Source organism: Delphinapterus leucas, chromosome 14 (genome assembly GCF_059928025.1).
Source record: "Delphinapterus leucas isolate spDelLeu-1000000601 "Yukka" chromosome 14, BTC_Dleu_Yukka2, whole genome shotgun sequence".
NCBI classification, from domain to species: Eukaryota; Metazoa; Chordata; class Mammalia; order Artiodactyla; family Monodontidae; genus Delphinapterus; species Delphinapterus leucas.
In genome coordinates this window covers 76,368,759-76,387,219 of record NC_143142.1, presented here as the reverse complement: position 1 = coordinate 76,387,219, position 18,461 = coordinate 76,368,759, and the positions used below count along the sequence as shown (strand labels likewise).

At 34.0% G+C, this 18,461-nt stretch overlaps 1 protein-coding gene across 2 annotated transcripts in view; it reads right to left on the bottom strand.

Annotated features, from left to right (window-relative positions):
- Positions 1-18,461, bottom strand: part of RELCH (RAB11 binding and LisH domain, coiled-coil and HEAT repeat containing) — a 130,583-nt gene that overhangs the window by 103,545 nt on the left and 8,577 nt on the right. For both annotated transcript variants that reach the window (XM_022584331.3, XM_022584330.3), the window contains exons 2-5: positions 8,725-8,814; positions 386-457; positions 220-275; positions 2-115 (exon numbers count right to left, since the gene is read on the bottom strand). In XM_022584331.3, coding sequence (XP_022440039.1) covers positions 2-115; positions 220-275; positions 386-457; positions 8,725-8,814 — 332 coding nt within the window. The remainder of the gene's footprint in view (position 1; positions 116-219; positions 276-385; positions 458-8,724; positions 8,815-18,461) is intronic.

Genomic DNA, 18,461 nt, shown 5'->3' with positions numbered 1-18,461 from the left:
CCTGATCATCATTTTCATCTGAAAAGGTTATTGATGTCAGCTTGTAGTTATTCTTCAATAAAAATTCATTGACTAAGAAGTTTAGAGCTCTCTTTTCAAGAGGTTTGATTGGCTCCTAGAGATAAATAACAGACAGATACAATACTGTAAGTCTTCTTCCTTCAATACTTGTGCTACCATTTCATATGGAAGATACTTTTAGATCTGTCATTCACCCACCTGAATTTCAGGACTTGATTTGTAATTTTTTCGTTCCTGTAAAGGAACTTCGTGTTCTGGTGGAAGAAAATATGAATAATATTTTACTATTTTACATTAGAAAACATCTCAGCTACTTCTACATTGTCAAAGTAGAAAAAGTCTCAAAAAAGTTTATGTACACCACCTGCAGCCTTTGTCAGGTTGGCTCGGAGGGCCTGAATGGTCTCCTTGGCTTTCCGTAGTTCAAACTCCAGGACTGGACAGGGATTTGGAATAAACACACACAGGCATCCAACCAAGAAAAGGGAAACAAAAATAAAAAAATAAAAAGCAAGGATGGGTATGAAAAAAAAATACAATTTGTATTGAAAACAGAAAGCATGCAATCTTTATGAAACTTGTGAACGCATGCAGCAGAGTTGATTTGCAAGCAAACTGGTGAATATTTTCCATAGTTTTAGAATACAGGGGACTACTGATCAAATGTTCCAGCTGTCTGACAAGGAATAGCTCTATTTAAAAGTAAAATCTATGGCATACTCTCCTTTAGGTAAATAAAAATCTTAGTAATTTAGGTGGTTGTGTTTCACTCAGTCTAGGTAAGAAATGTAATGGAATGTTTTCAGGTGACATAATTTTAGGGGAAAAGACAAAAATTAGATGAAGTCCTAGCAAATACACTTAAAGAAAATCTTAGGATTAAAAAAAATGTATTTTAAAATGTATTATCTAGAATAATGTTATAAATCAACATACAGAAACATTAGTGAATATAGTCCTTCATTAAGATGTTGAAAGAACAGGGTTTAAATATTTAACAAATGTGGGATGCCTATCAATTTTTCTACAAACAAGTATGTCTTCTATAAACAAGCACAGATATGTTAAACACATATCTAAAAAAAAGTTCTGAGGGGGTTATTTTAGGTTTCATTTAAAGCCAAAGGATAGAAATAGTTTGTCTTTTAATTTACAATTAAGATCATTCTAAAGCAAATGATTGAGTACAATTCTACAAGTGTGGTAATCTAAGGATACCTAGTAAATTTAAGTAGAATTTCAAAGTTTCTGACAACTCTTCAAATAGATATTTGTTCATAGTAAGAGGTACTAATGAAACTTAAAGATTTCTCCTATTACCACAGAGTCTGATTATAAGATAAACATGAATACTGAGGAGACATTTTAATGAGCTCTTTAAAATGTTTCATCATGAGCAAGATTTAACTATATGTGTCTTTGCTGGGAATTTTCTTTAAAATATATAAATACTGCTCTGAAGAAAAAGCAAGCTTAGATGTGGGGAAAAAAGCCATTTGTGTGAAGTAAAGCTCTGAGAAAATTAAGTGATTTTTGTCACAACTGGATATTTAAAAAAATTATAATTTAAATAGTTCTGCATAAAAATTAGCAAATTTAACACTTTAAAGATGCATTTTTTTCCTCATTGACTAATAAACAGAATAAAGAAGATGGCAAATAAAATGCTATCAGAGACAACAAGGCTATAAAAATATATGGAAAAAATAGAATTCACTCAGTTTGCATATTTTCATTAAAAACTTAAGATGTAACTGAATCACATCTGGTACATTAAAGCCAATTATTTTGATGCACAGAATTTCCCTGCAGCAACACGGAAGCACAACTAAAAATCAGATGACATGTATGTGACTATTTCTTTTTTGTTAGTCAGCAATGCTGATCTGCAAATATTTCTGTGCAACAAAGTTAAAACATTTCCTAAAACTTAACACTTCTGGAAACTCTTAGAGTTTGTGTTTAAAGTCAGACTGCACACATTCAATGTGTTAGGTAAGTACAGAATAGGTTTACTTTTCTTTTTATTTCAAAACTTTAGGTAATTTATTTTGCTTTAAAAGCACTTAACTATACCACAAGCAAAATGAGTATACATATTATGCTTCCAGAATCACTTACAATTTACTAACATATTACAGAACAATTGCAGATCAGAAATGCCCTGCACCAGGATGAAAGAAATATGAAAAAAATAAATTAAAAAAAAACTGGTTAAAACACAAACTGTGAAAAAAACTCAGATTCAACTGGTGAAAGTTTAGGTGACCAAGAGCAAAACACTAAATGATCAAGGCACAGAAAGCCAGAAAAACCCATGTCAGACGGCAAGAATTTATATTTTTATGCACATCTACACATACATTGCCAAATGTCATTAAAAGGTACCAATGCTCTGGAAAGATAGTGCTTATCAAAACGAATTCACTCTGCTGCATGTTTCTTAATATACAATATAGACTTTAAAAGACAAAGGCATATCTTTGAAGCCATAGCACATCTCTATAAAGGCACAGTATGATCAAGTATTTGCAGTTATGTGAGAAAGTTTCACAAGAAAGGTCTGAACAGCTATATTTACACATATATAAATTTGTCACTTCTTCATTAAAAAAATATTGGATTAAATCTCAAAATTTATTATCCTGTAAAGAGATACATTGTACCAAGCAACCTCCAAGTATTTTTCGAATATTATAATTCTTCATAAAAATGTTTGAAGAAGTACATGTTTTTAAAAAACACTGTAGGAACCAACTACCAGCCTGCTCACTCCACTATTCCAACCCTCCACTAGCCCAACCCTGCTGAATGCAATTTTATTGGAACTAAAGTAATCGCAGACATAGGTATATTCTAATACTGCATATTACAATCTTACCAAAATATTTAATGACTAAGTCAGTATAAGCAATTCTAGATTAGTTGAGATAGTTATTTCCTAAATAGGGTTGGATAATACTGGCATTATATCAGGGGTACTTGAGAGCTTCAAGATCAGGTGCTCGTGACTTGGGATATATACAATTGACCATGTCGAGACACCAAAGGTGCAGTGTTAAATTTCAAAGCAGAAAGAAATATTGATTCTTTGTTGTCCCAACTAAATATATTACTAATATTATCTTGAAATATTTGTTAGTCTTAGTTCTTTTGGCACAAAACTCAAAATAATACATATTTTAGATCTTTCCTATAATACTGATCAGAATCAGTATAGTGGTAATAAAATAATAGTGGTAATAAAATACCACTTCCCTATCCTTAATACTTATTTTATTATCCCAGGAAAGGTTCTGGGAAAAGAGGAAAATTCTCATAAGAATATGAATTAGAATAAAAATATATTCCTAAAATAATACAAAAATCCCCAGGCAGTACCATCACCACTCCTTCTGGGTTTAGAAAATGCTCCCTGCCTATTACAGACCTAAGAAAGGTAGAGGACTGTTACACATGACCTAGCAAATAGTGAGAAATAAATGAAAGGAAGCAAGATGCAATCTCCGTGGTTTGTAGACATTTAGTTTTCTATATTCTTCTGAGGGGGAAAAAATTCCTCCTCCTTAAACTTTAAAAGAAGAAAATTCTTCCCATTATTGTTCCTCCTGCTCAGGTTCTCTTACAGATTCCTCTATCATTCATCTCAAAGTTGGTGTTTCCCAGAGTGTCCTCCCTGGTCCTTTTCTTACTCTATATACTGGGATGATAAACATTTCACTCTTACAGTTTTACTCTCACCAGTACTCTTAAGATTCAGAAATCTTTAAACTTTTTCCCCAAGATAAACAGGGCTACCTGTTTATCAACTGGACATGCCCACTTGAATGTCTCATAAACTTTGAATTTGATCCTATCTAAATGAACTTCATCATCTTCCTCTCAAATCTGTCTTCCCTCCTCCTGCAGTATCTCTTCATTAAGGGCACCACTATCTACCCAGATGCCCAAATAAGAAACCTGGAGATTACTCTTCACTTACCTCTTGCCCTTACTCCCACATTAATTCAATGTCAAGCCATAATGATTCCAGCCCTTGAATCCTAAATAACCATTCATCTCAATTGTCTCTGCAATTGTCCTAGTTCAGACCTTTATGACTTATATAAATTTTAACAATTTACAACTCACATCAAAGGCTTGTTGCCCTTAAAAGCCTTGTTGGAGCATCTATCCTATTTTAAATCATACAAAACCATAAATAAGATTTAAGTAAAGTTGAAAATAAGAAAAACAAAAAGTACTACAAACAGGAGGTAAAGATTTTTGTACTAAGGAAAAATATATTATAATAAGACAGATAGGCTTATTTAATCCTGATAAAGCTGGATATGTATGCTGCAGCCCAACAGCTAAGGAATGAGAGGGCTACTGATGATGCTTCTTACCCAGGGGGTAAGGCCAGGTTAACCCACAGGCAAAAATTTTAATTTCATTTTAGAATGTTTACTAGATTACGTAGGCTTAAAAAGGCTTCATATGTCTACTTTGTTGTTTATTGTTCCCAGAACAGTATAATACTTTGAATATAGAGGACTCAGCAAATGTTAGTTGTATGAATGGGCATTCCAGTACTTGATGCCATATCTAATAAATCTAAACATCAGTGATCTTACCAGCATTCAGTAGTGTCTTTCCCTGCAAATTGGAAAGAATAGTTTCTGCAGTTCTCTAGATCCCAATACAAAAATTAAGGTATGAACTAGAGAAGTAATACAGTAACAGGTAGAGGTATGAGAACAAATAAAATCAGAGACTCTGATGCTAAAAGATGGATCAGGTGAACCTGAGACAGGGATACAGATGGTTCTAAAATCAACAAGTTCCTTATCACTAGTTCCAAAGTACTGAACATTTATTTGTATTACAGATATAGACAGGTTTTAGTACAAATTCCTTGAGGGCAGAAACTGTCTATTTCATGCGTCTGTATCTAGCGCCTAACATAATACCTAATACGTAGCAGATGCTCAAAATGTCTAATTAAAGAATGGCAATCCCAATATTTAGAACATAGATGTCCCTTGCTATCTTGAAGAAAACTTGAAAATTTAACAGCTACACTGTATGTACACTGTACAGCTTTGTTTAATAACATATAGAAAGGCTTTTACTAAAAAGTCAGTTAAATTAAGCTCATTTTGGTTTGGTGTCTACTAAATTCAGAAGTGGAAAATATTTGAAATGAAATGCTTTTGAAATTTTACTTTTTTGGAAAGAAAATGACTATGTTGAAACAGTCTTGTATGGGAAAGATAAGATTCTGCTATCCACATGAATGTACCGATGAGTCAAAGCTCCAGCCTGGTACTTAAAGATACATTGTGAGCCCTGGAATAAAAACCTATATGTTCACATCCTGATTTTGCCCTTTAGCCATATGGAGGCTACTGGGAAATTTTTTCAATCTTGGTAAGCTTTTCAGTTTTCTGATCTATAAAATAAGGATATCATGACCTATTTTGAAGGATTGTTAACAAGGTTAAATAAGTATTTTATATAAAGCAACCGGAACAGTGCCTGGCACAGAGCAGGTGCTCAATAAACATTTGCCCATTTAGAGATCTTTTCCTCTTTAAAGGAACACCTGTACAGACTTGAAAAAATAACCAGATATTTAAATTTAGGGAAAAGATGATAAGAATGATGCTGAACCCACATGTAGTAGTATATATATGTCTCATAAACAGCAACAGTTTATTAAAGGCTGGAGCAGACCCTACATTTGCATCGTGGGGCAGCGGACTCAATACCTGTATTATCTATAATCTCCTTCTGCCCAAGACTGGTATACGAAAATAAAAGAGATTTTTATTCTTTCTCAGTAAGGTTTACATGTGATCCAATGATAGATGGCAGGATAATTATCTTTTCTGGATCGTTCATTTTTCGATTAGGTTCTAAGTTACTAGCAATGGTTAGCAAAGAGCCAAAAATCTTTTTGTAAATGGGAATTGTGATTAATTGAAATTTTCATCCACGTATCACACATTTGGCTCAATAATAGGCGATGGCACAAGAGCATTAAAAGTCTGAATGCCATTCTCTTGGAATAACATACATTTCCTTCCCTTTTCCAGTGAAGATGGAAGACAGCATTCAGTCACTCATTTACACTGAAGTATAGTTGATTTACAATATTGTCTTGAGCTTCAGGCATACAGCATAGCCATTCGATTTTTTTGTATATTATATTTCGTTACAGGTTATTACAAGGTATTAGGTATAATGCCCTGTGCTACAGAGGGCATTGTTTATCTATTGTTTGTGTATCTATTGTTGTTTATCTATTTTATGTAGAGTAGTTTGTATCTGTTAATCCCATACTCCTAATTTGTCCCATCCTCTCCTCCCTCTCCCCTTTGGGGAACCATAAGATTGTTTTCTAGTCTATAACTCTGTTTCTGTTTTACATTGATATATAGATTCATTGGTATTATTTTTTAGACTCCACATATAAGTGACATCACATAGTATTTTTCTCAAGACAGCATATATTTATACATTAGCATTATATAGTAAGCAAAAATTACTTTATCTCCCCAAACTTAGAGATAAGAGTATAATCTTTAGATTAAAAATATAAGGTCAAAACTACCAAATATTTAAAATATTCACTCTTAGTTATGCTTAGTTATAACATATTGCTTAATTATAACATCTTGCTTCTATATTATTGTTCCCCCTAATTAGAAATACTAAAATACCTAAATACTGAGAGTAATGATGAACCTCTTAAATTTTACTAAGTCTAAAATTTAGGTTTTCAAACAAAAATTAAAGGGAAGAAAATAATTATGTGGTCTATTTCTGGGTAGAAGTTATTTTCTGATACATAACCATCTGAACAACAATACAATATACAAAACTAAATGTATTTGGTTAGTCTCTAATAAACCAAAATACCATGCATTTAATACTTAACATATAACAGAAAACACAGAATAGCTAACATTTACTATATAATTAAATATAACAATGCCACTTAACAAATGATATAATTAGTAGGATAAGTTTGTCCTAAAATTATTCAAATAATTCCCATTTGATTTGCTAATTTTCAGACAGTACTGATGTGATTTCTTTTTTGATACAGCTTTCAATTAATAATGCTTATGACTAAATCATGACTTGATATATGGAGCTGCATTAAACTCTTCCAATGACTTCTCCATTCAATTGATAATGCTATTGTTCTCACTGCTGAATCCTCTCTTAGCCTCTGTTGAACTAAAAACAATTACATCATTTTTTTCCCCTAACTCAGGGAAGAGATTAGGGAAAGAGAGATTTTTTAAACATTCAATAGCTCTATTCTTGAGTAATAAATGAAAACCACATATTGGAATGTCATATTAACCAGGTCAAACCTCATCCTTCATGCTAAGAGGTAGCATACAGTGCAGTCAGTTGTGGGCTCTGCTGCTGGGTTGTCTGCGTTCAAGTCTTAGCTCTGCCACTAAAGTCTTAATAATCTCTGAGTGCCTCAGTTTCTTGGGGAGGGGAGGGTGATGATAATTCTATAACTCAAAGAGTTAATATACATTTACAACAGTGTCCAGAATGGAGCAAGTGCTATATAAAAATTAGCACTCACTTTTATTCATAATGACTATGACAGGCAAACATTTGGTAGGTTTTAACAAACTTGTCCCAGTAAATGGAAGAAAAATATTTCCCTCACAGGCTCCCATCTGTCCCACGTGGCATCCTTCCTGTGCCAGGTGTGCCCACCATTCTGGTGGATTAAAATACCTAACTGATGTCTGTCTGCTTCCCATCTATCTCAGAGTCAACGTCCTATGAAAACTACAATTCCAATAAGACATTCAAAAATTACTTCAATAACAGACAGCCACAGCCTTGAAGCACCAGAAAAGTACCAGTCACTTGACACCTGAGGAGCCAGAGCTGCTACACTGGTAAATCCCAGGGTGGACCCCCAGAAGAATCCAACTGGCCTCATTTGATGTGGGCAGGACACAGAGGGTACAAATTGGTTTTCTGAAGTCCCTACAGATCCAGTGGTGATGCCTAAAAGGCAGAAATGGTGGGAGGATGGAGAGGGGAAGGAGATTGGAATGAGAAACCAAGCAACTAATAAGGATGTTGGCCTTCTTTTTGGAATGGGCAAGGTCCTGGAGGCCCCTGATGGACCAAGCATTAACCCTTTATTTTCTGGATCACAGGCAAGTCAAGAGAAGTTTCTGGAGAGATGCAGTGATGGCCAGGGAGCATCCAGGGAACCAAGCAAAGTTTTATTCACCAACCAGCATAGAAGTATTTAAACCAATTTTAACAATCAGTAGAGCTGTATTGGTATATAACACATGAATATTACTCAGTCCTGGTTTGGAGGATAAAAGGAATGAGGAGGCCAATGACCAACTAACTTTGTACTAAACCATGGCTAACTTAAACCTCTTTTACACCAGTTGTATAACTACATGGTTGTAAACTACTGGCTACAAGCAGAACTCAGCAAACTGTAGGTGTGCATAACCAAAAATTCAGAGCACCACTGGAAAGAGCAGTTGGGGGCTGGGATGTTCCCTTCAGCCAATAAATTAGTAACATAACTTTGTATAATAACTATATCAATATATTCACATATCAAATTATAGAAAGAAGAGAATTCTTCAAGTCATTTTATTATTTCTAGAATGTCAAAAAATCCAAATCTGTCTTTACAATCTTACTCACCTGCCACTCTCTCATCCGTTTCCCTGTTACCATCATCTGAATATCTTGCAAAGTCTAAAGAATCAAGGGTACTGATGCTCCCAGCTCGATCTGTAATAAACCAAAAAAAAAAAATAGAATTAAACAGATTTTTATTTAACTGCCAAAATAAGGGATTGGAAATCAATTAGCTAAGATTTTTTTTTCCAGTGAATAAACTGTGACTCTAAGATATAGGAATTCTATTAAAACAATAAGGTAAAAATGCTCATACCAATTAAGCTACTTTGAAGTAACTCATGTTTCCCTGCCCAGATCTCTAACTAACTCCTGAATAATGGACACACAGGATATAATGCAAGCCCAGCTAAGAACAACAAAACTGTAAACAGTTTGAATTTTATTCCAAGTACAATGGAAAACAACAAAAACACATACATTTTTGGAAAATCATTTTGGCTGCTGTAAGGAAAGTGATTTGTAGAGCGACCAGTTAAGAGGCTACTATGTAAATCAATTACACTTTAATATAAAATAACAATTAAAAAAAAGAGGCTATTAGAGTCATGTAGGTGAGAGATGATCACATTTGGCCTAGAATAGAGGCAGTAGAAATGTGAGAAGTGGTCAGGGTTATTTTTTGGTGTAGAACCAACATGTCCTGGTAGTGAAATGGATGTGGGTTTAAGTAAAAGAAAGTAAACAAGATAATTCCTAAAGACTTCATTTATTGAATTTGTAATATGGGATGCAAAAGGCAAATGAAGGGGTTTCAAGAGTTCTGTGTTTTAAGTGCATGGTGGTAGTGGGGAGTGTCCCTAGCTTTTGCCAGATTTTTAAGTGTCCCTAAACAGAAAAACACGATGTAAACATTCTCACTTAAAGGAAGAAATCAATGCTGATACTCACTAAAGGAGATCTAGCTAGCTAATGCAAAGAAGGGACAAATGAGAGGCTAGGTCAACTCATTCTATTAAATCGTGCTACTTACATAGTGTCTACTGTTTATATATTGCTCTAAGGAATAGATTATCTGTGTTTAGAAAGCACAGTCTGGACAAATGAATGCAAGTTACAGAAATAAAGATTTGAACTCCACGTAGGGCTCCCTCACCTCCTTTTAAAACAATTAGTACATGCCAATAATTGAAATGGTTGACTCTTCAAATACAGCTATGTCATTATCAATGTACCACTTATCTTTAAATTCCTATTAAGTGAAATTCTATATATAGTACTCTTCCGAGAACACTGTGTTTCTATTCACAGAAGCATTTAATTCCCCTGCAATTTAATTATATCTGATAAATAACAACTTGCTATTAACTTAAGTTTTAAGACAGCATAAACAAATAACAGAAAATCAAGTATTACAGTACCATTCATTAGAGCATAATTTATTTTAAGCATAAACCAAGAAACACCAAATAACAATAGTAACCACAGAAATCTAGAAAGTTCATATTAAATATAGGCTGAACTCAGGAACATTACTCAGCAATTAAAAAAAAACTATTGAGATATATGCCACAACATGACTGAATCTCAATGCTTTATGCTGAATGATAGAAGCCTTACGCAGAGTATATAATGTATAATTTCATTTACATGAACTCTTAGAATAGGCAGTAGTAATTTATGGTAGAAAAAAATCATTATAGTGGTTCTTGGAGTGGGGGGCTGAAAGGGGTGGGGACTGACTGACCGGGAAGGAGCATGAGGGAACTTTCTGGGGTGACAGTAATGTTCTATAAATTGACAGGAGTTTGGGTATCATGAACTGTTAAGTATGATGTTGGTTGTTGATTCTGGATAAATATTTTTCTATTATGTTAAGTATCTATCTAATGTTAGTTTTCTAAGTGTTTTCTAGTATTTTCAATCACACATACAAGCCTAGGTTAGAGTATTTTCAATCACACATACAGGCCTAGGTTAGAGCCTATTTGATCACCATATATTATTCCTCCATTATACTGTTACTATTTCTCTAAAAGTTTCAAAGAAATCACCTATGCAATAGGAAGAGTTCTTGGGGAAAGCAAACACTGCTTAATTTTTGACTTGGTATTATTATGGCCATTGAAAAATATATTCTAATTATTTTTTTTAGTTCCAAGCCAACAATTTTATATTCTCCAAGAAAAAAATTCTAATGTCTTTTTAACTAACAATAACTATAGTATCATAAAAGTAAAAAAAAAAATCTAATTTATTAAAATTTATTCCATGTCAGAAAAAAATTATAGAAGGAAGTAATTTTAACTTTGATGGGGCTAACGTATAACAGATTTTGTACATAAAATGTACTTTGGAATTTAAGACTAATAGGTAATATTACAGCTCCTAGACAAATATGCACAATTCTTTTCCAGGGCAAGCACATGCCTTTCCAAATACTCTAATATAAAAGAGGAAGAGTTTGGAAAAATTAGCCTCTTTTATTAAGAAAGACGCTACTACCACTTTCTAATATAAAGTATACCACAAAGCCTTTCTTCAAATTCCAAGATTGTGTAACTTCTTAGTAATTCACTTTACAACTCAGAAACCGAATGATCAGGGACTTTCATCATAGTTGGCAAACAAGTAAAACCTGTATGTAAGTTTTACTAGGTCTGAAAACTAAAACCATTATACACAGTGTGACTATAAGGCATGCAGACTGATTTTATAAATCACATATGAGAGTAGTCTTATTTATATATACATTTAATCTTTTAGTACTAATGACAGAAGGTAACTTTTACGATAGTTAAAAAAATGAGTTTCAGACCCTTGAAAAGGTATCTGTCATGGAAATTATATAGCACTTTAAAAGCTAAGTGTACCAGGAAAATTGATCAGCTCCTGACTGGTAAAGAGCATTGGTTAATTCAGTGAACATTTAGTGAACAACTATAATGTACCAGGTTACCGACAGGAAGCTACAATAAAATATTGAATAATAATTTTTAAAGGTTATAGATATAACTGACTCCAAGAAGTAGAGTTAAAATTTTTCAATACATACTCCTCTCTATACTGCTTGAATTTTTTTATTTGTGCTTTGGTATTTTTTCCCCAAACACAGTTAATACCTTTTATGATATGGGCATTTTATATTAAAAAGTCACAAAAGTACCCAGTTCACAGTTAGATAGTCCAACCCCTCCATCAACCCCAGTTTGATGAGAAAACTGAACCGTGTATTCATTCAATGCATATTTACTAATCCATGGTAGGGAGTAGAAAGATAAAATTCAGTAAGACTTGGTTCTTGCCTTAATAAGTTTATAAACCACTGTAGTTTCGTGCTGTAAACAGATAACGATAGTAAAGTTAGACTACTTTATGTTAAAGGTTAAGCAAATTAATCTGTGAGCAAGCTAGGGGTACAATGTAAGTCTCCCAGTTTGCAGTCCACTGTCTTTTCTGTCACAAGATTACACTGAGTTAAATGTCAAATCAAAAGGCTTAAACTTAGGAAGAGACTTGAACACTGAAATTTTATTGACAAACTATTCACTGAAATTAAAATTTCTATAATGCTGGATGATTTTACCATATGAACAGCTATCAGGTTAAAAGGAAGATTATTATTAATAACAGCATTAGTCATTATATTGAAGATTTTCTGACCACTTATTCTGTGCCAGATATTTTTCATAGATAACCTTATTTAACCTTCGTGACAGCCCCCTGCAAGAGGAGTCATTACCTTCCATATTTTACAGTAAAGGAAACAGAGACTGTCCCAGAGATACGCAGCTAGGAAGTAGCAGAGTAAAAATATGAACTCAAGCTCTCTGATGCCAAAGCCTGAGCTCTAAACCATTAGTTCCCTTGAACAATATGTAAAAGCATGCAGGTTCAGATCTCCTAGATTCCAGCTAAGTTAGGCTTGATACCGTGAAAGGCCTCAGAAAGATCAGCCTGGACTCAACTTTCCTCAGGCTATACAGGGAAAAGCTAATTTCACACGGAATATTCCAAACTTACATATTTATAGGATCCCATTACCTAAAGATCATTTCTTTAACATAACATCAACATTTTTTCAAAGCCTTATTTGCCAGGCACAATATTACGCACTGGTGACAGAAAGATAAATAAAATATGGTCTCTTTTCTATACGCATGCTAAATAAACATTTATATATTGCCTACTTTAGGCATTTGTGCCAGGTGTGAAAGAAGTCAAAGATATATGAGACAGGAACTCCAACAAACATCTTAAAAAAAAATCCAGTCAGCTAAAACATTAACATATACAAAAATTTCAATAACACTAACACAGTCACAAGTTTCCATATAATTAATCTCCATAAGTGAGACAGACAAAAAATACCACAAGTTCAGGGGATTTAGAGATCACTATGTGCTGGAGAAGCTTCAGGGAGAGAGGAAGGAACATAAACTGGACCTTCCCTTAAGGATATACAGAATCTGGAAAAAACAAAAGGAGGATGGAGGAAAAGAATTCCAAGAGAAGGAAAAATAATATGGCCAAAGGCACTGAGATAGGAATATATAAAACATGTTCAAGGGACATTGAGTAAACAATGTGAGTACACCAATGGTTGGTATATGACAACAGGGTTGAAAAGGTAGGAAGAAGCAAAATTACAGGGAGAACTTTATGATGCACACTTATAATAACATATTTCAAAGTCATTTTTATCATATACTATGCAAAAATGGGAAAAAATAAAATTCTTAAAAAGAATTAAATTCTTGTTTCTGCAATATATAATTTTGCTAATAAAAAAAGAGTTCAAAAAAGTTGCCTTGGACAGCAGAAAGCAATGTTAAAAGGTTTTAGCTGCAGTGACAGGAATGAATAGCTTTTAAAATCAATTAAGAATAAGGATGGAGGAAAAGTTTAAAGGCACAGGAACCAGTTATAAGGCTAAAACTGAGGGTCCAGATGTAAGCTAAAGGCCTGAACTAAGGCAGCACACAAGCACAGGGCTGATGGATGGTTAGAAAGAACATAGACAATACGATGACACTACCTTGAGCAATCTAAGCCACCTAACCAGGACCAGCTGGTTTCAAAAACAAATGAACACCATTTCTTACTGCTGGGGAGTTTTGAAATAATAGGTGGGAATATCTGGAAGAAGGTTACATCTATGATGGCAACTGGGGTCTCCTCCTTGAGGCTTAGCCATGTTCCATGTCTAGACCAGAAACTTAGATGTAACCATGCAGCAAAGCTTCAAGACTGAAAAAGAGAGTACATGCTAATCCAACCTTGGCAAATTTCCTTAGAATTTCATTCAGCAGATTATTCACCTCTGTCTTGATGTGGTGCTATAGTTTATCACTTTATTTTCTAAATGATCAATATTATACTACCTGACTTGCCTTCTGCATTAAAATGACTGGCTACTCTGAGTTAATAAGATATACTCTGAATGAGTTATTAAGATACTTTGCCTGACCATACACTAAAATGATTTAAGAATATTTGCTTAACTGTGCTTTAAAATTGACAAAACAGTAGTTGTGGTGTAATGGAAAGAATGCAGACTTGGAAGTTAGTGATCTGGTTTGGAATCCCAGCCTTGCCACTTAAGACATGATATGTGGTAAAATATAAAAGGGCATACAAAGAAAAGGTAAGCCCATCTCCCAAACACCAATCACCCTCTGTGACGACAATCATTGTTTAGACTCTTCTGTATATATCCTTTTAGAAATATCCTAGGTATAGGCCAATTTCTCCCTTTTTGTATGTAAATGGAAAAACATAAATACCTGAATAAATTAGCCTGCATCCTAATTTATTCAATTTATCATATATCTTGGTGATCATTCCACATCAGCACATATAGATCATTTTTTTTAATTAGCCAATCCCCTACTGTTGGACAGTCAGGTTGTTTTCAATCTTTGATACCTTTACTTGTAGAATATATGAAAAAAACCTAGGTTCAGTAGTAATGCAAACAAGCTTGTCTATAATAAATTATAGAAATGGAATTGGATATTAAGGAATATGTATTTTATTTTATTATATTTTTTTAGGAATATGTATTTTAAAAATATGATTGGTATCACCAAATTATTCTCAAAAGAGTATCCTACCAACAGTACATAAGTATACATTTTACTTTCCGACCTTTGTGTCACGCACATTTGATCAAAACTGCATTCAGAAGACAATACTGTTTATAGAAAAAAAATCTGTTAGGAAGAGTTCAGTAAGACTGTAGATTCAAAAATCTCCCATCAATACAGGCTACCTATTTGATATGGACATCTTATTAGAAGGTTTAGGAGACAAAAATTCTTACTGCTGTAACTTATTAAAGGGTACAAAATGCAAATATTAAACATTAAGAACAATAATAAAATGTGACTAGAGATTTTGCTGATACATTCATAACTCTCATCATCCCACCTTATATTCTTTGGTCAACGCTCCTTACTCATATATCCATCCCTGAAGAAAAAAAGAAGCTTCCCATGATTGTAAAGAATGCCTACAATCAGGAACTACTCTTGCCTAGAAAAATTAGAAACTTTAAGGCTGTTGCTAGGTACTTTTCTAACAGTAATTCTATTTCCGTACAGATATACATCAACAGAATAGTTACAAAACTCCTCATACGATGCAATAAAAAGCTATTGGTACAGTTTTGTTCACTTGAAACATGTCAAATGTATCTTAAAAGAGATTTGTGTCAACATTATACTAAGAATTATTAACTGATTCTGAAGATTTCCCTTCCAGATAAAACTGATCCTCAAGGTTACAAATGGCAACAGGAGACTGAGAATAGAGAAATTGGTACATATGTACCAATAGTTTGTGAGCAAAGAATGACATTTTTTTGCTGTTATTTTGTGCAAATTTAATTAATAGATGACACAAGACAGATATTCAATATAAGGTAACAAAAAAGGTAGACATATACCAAACACATATGCAGAAATAACTTACTATGCAAAATTCATTCTCTGGGTTCATATACCAGAAAGAAGATGGTATTTCATGTCACTAAAAACACCAAACTCAATTTACACTGCACAGTTATAGGATTAGGTGCCAATTAAGGGTGGAATAGTGGAGTTATAACTCCCGCTACAAATTTTTCTTGTTTTACTGGAATTTACTACATGCAAATTTTGACAAAAATACTTTAAAATGCTTTACTTTAAATTGCTTTAAAGAAAAGTACAACACCATATAACCACCACCTGATATGAACAACTGCTAACAGTTTGCAATTTAAAAAGAAATAATACCTTAAAGTTCATGTCCCTAATGTTTCCCTCCTCAAGGGCAATCACAGTAATGGATTTGGTGTGACTCTAGCTGATGCTTTTATATCTATAATACATATACAAGTACCCACAAATAATATACAGTATTGTTTTATGTGTTTGAAAATTTAAATAATGGTATAGAACTGTAATGCTCCACAACAGACCCGAGATCTGATTAAAGGCTGCTAAGATTTCCATTTCATGAATATACCATAACTAATGTTTCCATTATGTATGGCCAAGAGGACTGTTTCCAACCTTGTACACACCTCGTTACACACCCTCATAAGTTCCAAATACTTACACGTGGAAAAGCTGGGTTGAAGGGTGTGCACATCTTCAACTTTTCTAGATTTTATCAAAATATTCTTCAAAGTAGTTGTATCGACACTTCTACTGGTAGCACAAGAGTGCCTGCTTCCTCCATATCAGGAATACTAAGAGTTGTCAGACATCTTCATTTTTGCCAAAAGGCTGGGTATTGTGAAATGCATTTCCCTGATTACTAGTGAATTTGAGCAACTTTTTATTGGTTTGCTTCTTTTTGAATTACCTATTTTTATCCTTTGCCTATTTTTCATTAGGTTATTTTTCCTTCTCTTAATTTATAGGCATTCTATACAGATTCTAAATTTGAAATACTTTTTGACTGTTATATGTATATGGCAAATATGTACTCCTAGTCTGTGGCTTGTCTTTTACTTTATGTTAGCTTTTTACATACAGGAATTTTAATTTTGATACAAATATATCAATCTCTTACTTTAAAATGTACAATTTTTATGTCTAAGAAATCCTCACCTCATGGTCATAAATATGTTTTGATATTTTCTTCCAAAAGTTTTCAAGTTCTATTTCCCACATTTAGTATTTTAATTCATTTGGAGACTTTGTTTTTGTGTGTCTGTGTGTGTATGTGTATGGTAGGAGGTAAAGAAATAATTTCCCTCTAGAAGGAGAAAAATTTATTGAATAGCCTACCCTTCCCGCACTGATTTGACTCTTTTTCCTATACAAAAGACTCCTTGAGCTTGTTTCTGGTCTGTAATCTCTTTCTTACTTCACTCTGTCTACCTCTGCTCTTCTTTGCTTTTAAAGTATTTGTTCTGTAGATGGCAACATATATTGATTTTTTAAAACTATTATTAAGTTCCAAAACAAAAATAAATAAAGGGAAAAAAAACCTTTTCTGGCCATCCATTAGTTATAAAATTGAGTAAGTAACCATTGTCTAAGAAGAACACAAAAAGAAATTATATTTAAAAATAACTTACATGAATGTGATTAAACACATCTATAAAAATGTAGGTACAATGCCTTAGGAAAATACAATGCATTAACTGTACGGTAGTAGGTTTTAATGAACCATTACAAAATCCTAAATCCAATGTTTGCCTTTTCATAATTTATTTTACACTTATACAGACTTACCGCAAATGATAAATACTAATTCAGCTGACTCTCACAACAGCTCTATGAGGTAGGTACCGTTATCCTCATTTTTAGATGAAGAGACTGAGGCATTGAGAGATTAAGTTACTTATTCAAAGTCACAAGGATAAAAAAGTAGCAGAAACAGGATCCAAGCCAGGTAGTCTGACTCCAAACTGTGCTCTTAACTCACTATGCTATACAGCTTTTTCCCTTAAAATGAGCAGACTTCTTTGATCTAATTTATGGTGGCTACTCAAAAAGAAATGCTATCAAACTTTCCTGTGAATTTCAAGTACAAATGTTCCCAGTACGTTTTTTAAGCGATTATTTTAATTAGGATGCCATATACCCATTAGTCCCATTTAATCCTACAAATTAGTACTAGCAGACATCACCTATCTTTCTCAGTCTTTTATCATCAGCAAATCTGATCTAGTTTTCCCTCATCGCTTCATATATTTTTTCTTATAAAAGAAAGAAGTAACTATAAAATGAGTTTTTGAAGTCCTCTCACATATATACCCTCATGTAAACTTCATTAAAACCCTATAACTAGCAGTGGACAGAAATGATTACTATGCTTTACACAGAATAAGAAGGCTCTAGGGCTTCCCTGGTGGCGCAGTAGTTGAGAGTCCGCCTGCCGATGCAGGGGACACGGGTTCATGCCCCGGTCTGGGAGGATCCCACATGCCGCGGAGCAGCTGGGCCCGTGAGCCATGGCCGCTGAGCCTGCGCGTCCGGAGCCTGTGCTCTGCAGCGGGAGAGGCCACAGCAGTGAGAGGCCCGCGTACCGCAAAAAAGGCTAAGTAATTTACCCAAGGTAACAGAGCTATACTGAGGATCAGATATCAGTACTACAAGTTGAGTGGTCTTCAAAAAATAGGCCAAGGGCTTCCTTGGTGGCGCAGTGGTTGAGAGTCCGCCTGCCAATGCAGGGGACACGGGTTCGAGCCCTGGTCTGGGAAGATCCCACATGCTGCGGAGCAACTGGGCCTGTGAGCCACAATTACTGAGCCTGCGCGTCTGGAGCCTGTGCTCCGCAACAAAAGAGGCTGCGATAGT